The 7,117-nt window shown below is 25.2% G+C and overlaps 1 protein-coding gene across 1 annotated transcript; it reads left to right on the plus strand.

The window, feature by feature from the left end:
* The first annotated feature begins 2,161 nt into the window (after positions 1-2,161).
* Positions 2,162-5,900, plus strand: LOC105626391 (protein NPC2 homolog). The gene is made up of 4 exons (XM_012207691.1): positions 2,162-2,246; positions 4,274-4,387; positions 4,587-4,768; positions 5,817-5,900. The coding sequence occupies exons 1-4, from the start codon at positions 2,162-2,164 to the stop codon at positions 5,898-5,900; spliced, it is 465 nt and encodes a 154-aa protein (XP_012063081.1).
* Positions 5,901-7,117: the final 1,217 nt, after the last annotated feature.

Raw genomic sequence — 7,117 nt, forward strand, 5'->3', positions numbered from 1 at the left:
AATTAAATTTATAAATAATACATTTATTAAAAATAAATATATTAACATACGTTTCGTGATCACAGATTCTGCTTCAGCATGTATTAAGAATATAAAATATAGATATAAAGATACAGAGATTATTTTAACATAATTTAAATAATAATATAAAATATATAAAATGCAATGATTATTTTAGCATGATTAAGTTAAACGTTGATGAGAATACAAATTCTTGAAGTTATTGTTTCATGTATATAGAATGTGAATAATTTTACATACTATTCCAAATTAAAATGGAGATTCAACAGTTACTTTTAATTTGGATTCAAGAATTTTTATTCTTATCTCTCATTTAACTTAATCATACTAAAATAATCTTTGCGTTTTATATATTTTATATTACCGTTTAAATAATGTTAAAATAATTTATTTGTATATCTTTATATATTTTATATTCTTTATATTCTTAATACATGTTAAAGAAGGACTTGTGATCACAAAAAGTATGTTAATTTTTTAATAAATGTATCGTTCATAAAAATTTTATTTTCATATCTTTTTGTGAGCTCGATCATTAATCGATTGATGCTCGAATTTTTGTATAGTTTTGCTTTGTAATACGAGTGAATTCTTACTTTTATTTTACATTCATTATGTCGATATAAATTTAAACATTATTTTAGTAGCAATTAAACAATTTAAATACTATTTCTGAAGTATTTATAATTTATTAAGAATTTTTGTGTGATCTGTTTACAAATTACAAGACTTGTTGAAATATACTTAAAGTATTTTTCAAAAATGATAATTATATCGCCGACTATTTTGATTAATTAATCGCATTATATGTATAAGCACATGTAATCACTATTAAAAAAAATCACTTACACCTGCAATTCCCACATAATATCCCACATAATATATTATTCATGTACAAAAGATTTTTTGCAATTAAAGCAAAACAAGTCATTCATATACAAAAATTTTTCGTTAAAAATTAGAACAACTTATGATAACATCAAAATGACATTAAATTGAATCGTGATTGATCAAAAAAATGACTTTTAATAAACATTTTGGATTTTAACATCATGATGATTTTTTGTTTTGTTTAAAACATATATAAAATTTTTCAATTTATTGCATATGATAGATTTTAGAAATACTTCTGTTAAAACGTAAAAGATATAGAACAAATTAAAAGATATAGAACGAATAAATATTTTGTTTATTTACTAGACAACTGATTCATGCATCGTAATGTAATTTTATGTAAATAATTTTGAATACATAATGTACTTATATTAAAAAATTGAGATTTTTATCATGGAAATGTATTTTATAATACATTTCCATTTATTTTTATTGGAGCACAGATTAAAAAAATATTATTATTTATTAAAATAACTTATTATCCGTCCGTCACCAAATTTGTCGTATTATTTTTAATGTGATTTAGAATACTCTGTAATTTCTTCATAATTTTGTTATCATTTTAAAAATATGTAGTATAAAACATTTTTGATTGCGAAAAACTTTTATATATGAATAATGATTGTGTGGAAATTGCAGGTGTGATTTTTAATAAGTGATTATTTTAATAAGTGTATATGTTAATATGATTAATTAATCAAAATAGTTGGTGATATAATTATTTTTAAGAAATACTTTAACCCCTTACCCTACGATTTAAGTTCAATCACTTCAACCACTGAATAAAATTCTATCAAGTTCTTGTCCATTTCCTACTCAGCACAATTAATGAGAATACAGTAATATTAATAACTGGGATACGTGTCTAGGAAAACTGCATACATTTCTACATTGAAAGGTTTTAGAAATGATATTGAAATATACGTTTTATATACGTTAATTTTTATTAAATGTTTCACTTTTCAGTTGAAATATTTCTGAGATATTTCTAAAAACTTTCAGTTGTTATGCTGTATGGATATATATGACATACATAAAAAATAACAATAGTTACGAAGGATAAATAAACGCATCAAGCATATGTATATATACAATGAAACCATTTGCAATAGCAGATAGTCTATTATTAGCGAAATGAGATAAATTACATTTTCGAGTTAGATAAGAGCGATGCGCTTATATATAAATTGAGGTGCGAGGATCACACACACATTATTAATATCTGTATGAAAAACGTGGAAACAACATGATGCAGATCAGTGTTGTTTTTTCGATATTATGTATTCTATGTGGAATAACATCCTCCTTTGCCTTTGTTTTCGAGGACTGTGGTAAGTACATACTCTAATTATTTTGAAGAATTATCTTTGCAAGAAGGTTGATTAATACTTCTTCAGCAAGACAGCTATCCGTCATTAGTTTATATGTTAATTAATTAATATATTAATTTATATAACATATTAATTAATAATATTAAAAGTTGGACAAGACTATTAAAAGTCTTAGTCAATGAGGCAATTTGCGTGGCGAAAGGGATAAATTTGCATATTAAAATTTAATAATTAATTTAATATGTCAATATTCCGCATATTTTTAAATATCTCATTCTTTTTAAATTTGAAGTTTTATTGTTCAATGCGGAAGCGTTATGATCACCTTTGATGTCCTACGCTGGAATTGACTTTTCACGCACCTCATCACAAATATTGCTAAATCTCTAAAGCACCAATCTCTCGCCAACGGCAACAAACCAACAATTAAAAAAAAGGAATTATCATCAATTTGCATAACACAGGAATACAAATACAATAAATTTCATATTTTCTTTTGTAATAATATATTTGACGCCGAACAACATATTATTATACAACATATTATTATATTTTTTGGCTTTAGTAGTTTTTGAAAAATTCTAATTACGTCTTAATGTTATACGTAAGACTGATTATGTAATCAAAACTGTTCGCCAATTCTTTTTCAATTGATATCATAGCTAAATCGCATGACCGCATCTGTGTTATTGTATTTCTCAGGTAATTCTATTATTTTTAATTTTGAAAAAGATGCCTCTATAGTTTCCACAGACATTGGCAGCATTAGCACAGTTAATAAGATCTGTAACGCTATTGTTAAATTTGAAAAGATTTCCAGAAAATCATTTTTAGCTAATTCATTTAAAATATTAAAGTAGAGCTTTATATTTATAAGAATAGCGCTGCCTATTAAAATTTTGCGCCCCTCCAAATTTTGCGCCCTACGCTGGAGCGCACATGCTTAGTGTCTCATAATACTTCCAATGTAAATAACGAGCGTTTTATTGTTAGTATTTTATTTTTAATATCTATAAAGTTCTGAACGATGTTTAGATGAAACATTCTTTTGATAAATTCTTTAGACAATTTGAATTGATTTTATCCGAATAAAAATGTAATTCTGCTACGTTAAAAAAATATATAAAAAGTATATAATAATAAACACTGAAAGCTTGAAAATTCGATAAAATAAAATTAATAAAATAAAATTAATAATCTTCTCGTTAGTTGGGGTTTAGAAGAAATTAGGAGAAATTATTTCAAAATTTAAGGATTTATTATAAAAAAGTAATTTTAGAATATTTTATATATTCTTAATAATCACCTCTCTTCAGTTTTCTGTCTTTTCTTAAAGCACCGATAAAAAATTATTAAAAGAATTATTTCAATAATTAAGCAAATAGAGATTTAATTCAGAATTATTTCTTAAAGTGAAAATATTATTTTATTTTGTGTAAAAATACAATTATTAAAATCAATAATCAATTTCCAATTTAAAGGGAAGAAACTAAGTTAATGCAAATAATAATTAAATCCGAATGTTTTATATAACAGTATATAAGAATTAAGAATCTCTTTCTCTCTTATGAAATCATTCGAAGATCCTTGTTAATTATATATTATCCATTACTTGACTCTTATCGTTAATTACAAATTACAAGGAGACTATTTACACATTGAAATTTTTAATCAAGAACGTATAATAATACCGGAAACTATTAGCAACATTACACGTTAAGTCATTTAATTACGTATATTCTTTGGATGTTTGTTTGATTAATATATAATTACGCTTATACATAACTTTCTGTTATTATGAAATGTAATTACATAGCAAATCAGTAATACAAAAAGCGCATGCAATAAAGTTATTTGTGCAAAAATAAATTCGTTTCAATTAAATTAAATTATATTGATGTGTTGAATATTTATAATATTAAGTTTGTGTATAATGCAAATTATATTTGTTAATTATATTTTATTATAAATTAATTATATATTTATTATAAATTATATTTGATTTATGATTTTTAAATTTATTTCAGGTTCGGAGGCAGGTAAATTCGATGAGATCTCAGTTTCAAGCTGTGATGTGTCCGATGAGAAATGCACATTACCCCGTGGCACAGACATAAAAGTATTCATTAAATTTACGCCAAGTTAGTGAAATAATTATATTTTAGTCATATAATTTTTTCAATATTATAAAAAAATTAAATATTTCTTGAAGAAGTACATGACATATATAGATGGTCAAAATTTTATTTAGAATTTCCAATTATAATTTTACAACAATATAATATAATTATGTATAAAATATTAAAAAATAAGTATTATATTAATACATTTTTTTTGCAGACAAAGATATTTCGGACATCACAGCACATGCATTTGGTGTGTTGCTCGATGTGCCTATACCTTTTCCTCTGAAAAATCCTGACATTTGCAAAGATTCAGATTCCGGAGTCAAATGTCCTTTAAAAAAGGATCAAGAAACTGAGTTCAAAAATACATTCAATGTGGACAAGAAAACTCCTGCAGTAATTTTGCTTTAAATCATAACATTAACATTTTTGCAATCCGCGTATATATTATTACACCAACTGATTGTAACAAACTGTTGTGATACATAAAATGAGTCTTGTATTTAATTACTTATATAATTGTTTCTACATTGCGAAGCAACACATTTCGGTTATATTCATATCTATAATAATTAAATACAATAACGCCAATAATATACAATACTAATAGATGTAATATTAGCCATATTATGTATTCTTAGCAAACACAAGGTTATATGTAACGTGTTATATTATAATTATATTATAATTATATATGTTATATTATAATTATATTAAATAGGAAATTATAACAGATACGTTACATGTAACTTTGTGTTTATTGAATAATGTTGTCTATAATATGAAGAGTAATGCTAAACTTGGTGTAATGCTGATTCTATATTAATCGGAGCGTTGCAAGTGTATCACAAGCTTGTTGCAAGCGTATTGCGATTCAATCAGAGTCGAGCTAGTTTGATGTTGATTGAATCGCTTGGCAATGCTGCGATGCGACTAATAATAGAACTAGTTCAAAAAGTAAAAATAAGAAATTGATCAATCACAATTATTATTCTGCTCGCTCAATTGTGTTAAGTTAATTTCTCTTACTTCTTACACCAAGTTTACTCTGTATATTATAGACAATATAACATATATAGATGTTGATAAGACTGATATTCTTACATAACAGCATTTGATGGCCCGCAAAGTGTTAATCTATGATTTTAAATATAAATCATCTTAAATACTTAAAGTTATACAAAAAAAATTGATATTTCATAAAGTTTTCTTAATTATATGTTATATTTTTAGAACATAACTACGTTTTTCTTTTCTGTCCTTTAATTTTGATCTATATTTACTCTACATTTTGCAAACTTTTTATTATATATATATATATTTTTATTATAAATATATATATTATTTATATATAAATAATAATGTATATGTATTGTATATTACTTTTTAAATTTTAATTATTTTGTTCTTAAATTAGTTAAGTTCTTGTTTTTTTTTTTTTTAGGTAAGCGTCGATGTTATGTGGGAATTTAGAAACGAGAAAAACGAGAAGATTATATGTATAAAATTCCCGGTGAAGGTTATATAAGAATGCAACTGGAATTTTTGTAGTGACCATGACAGTTTATTGCGCCCCAGTATTCAAGTATACACGTTACCTACGCTAGTTATTTTTAAACAATGAACCTCGCTGCATTTTCCATACATGTCGCAAATTTCACCGATTAAAATTGTAGGAATAATAAATAATAATAAATAAAGTCTCGATGATATTTGTATTTTTGTTAATATTCTATGATATGTTTTTAAAATACTCTTTGTCTTTTGATTTTAAAATACCTAAATAAGCAAGCTCGAAACACACTCGTGCCGTGTAGTCTTCAAACCACAAAGTCGAATTGAGTGAAACACATAAGGGGCACGTTATGTTATCGGGACGAGCAACAACTTAGTTGTTTAATAGATTTGACAGATTGACAGATTTTGTGGTTGGGACGTCACACGTCACTACATTCGGACGTGCTCTGAGCACGTGTGTTTCTCCGCTGTACACGATCGTTCTGTTTCTTTATGTGTATTCTAAATAATGCATAATCTTGTTTCTTTTTTAATAAACGTGTGTTTCTTCATTTCCGCAATTCGCGACTACGCGTACGCATGGGCTTGCGATTCGATCGCGCGAGCGTAATATTTCGCGAGTGTAATATTTTGGAAAACTATCGATGTAAAAAAATTCAATGTAGAACAGAATAATAATATGAATCAATTGATATAAGGAAAACATATAGTTGTTTACTTAAAAAATTATTCAATTTGCTCACATATTTTTTAAAGCAATTATGTTTTTTTTATACCAATTCATTCATTTTATTATTCTGTTCATAAAAGTATTAAAGTACAATTATCAAAAAATTAATAGTTTACGAGTTATTTAATATTTTATGTCAATATTGCCGGAATAAAATATAAAATATCTCGTAAACTATTGGTTTTTTTACCTTAATACTTTACCTACCTTAATACTTTTATACATATACAGAATAATTAAAGGAATCACATTGTATAAAAGATTTATACAATTCCATAAAAAAAATTGAAGTAACCTTCATATCTTTTTAGCATCTCCACTTAGAAAAAAAAATGATACGACCAAAATCAGCGGGCAAAATGTGCCCCCTCTAAACCATATAATTTTTATCTCAAATATTTTTCTATATCTTTTATATTTTTCTTGGGGAAATTAAAATGCGACACTCTGTGTGTGTGTGTGTGTGTGTGTGTGTGTGTGTGTGTGTGTGTGTGTGT

The sequence above is a fragment of the Atta cephalotes genome (genome assembly GCF_000143395.1).
Source record: "Atta cephalotes unplaced genomic scaffold scaffold00005, whole genome shotgun sequence".
NCBI classification, from domain to species: Eukaryota; Metazoa; Arthropoda; class Insecta; order Hymenoptera; family Formicidae; genus Atta; species Atta cephalotes.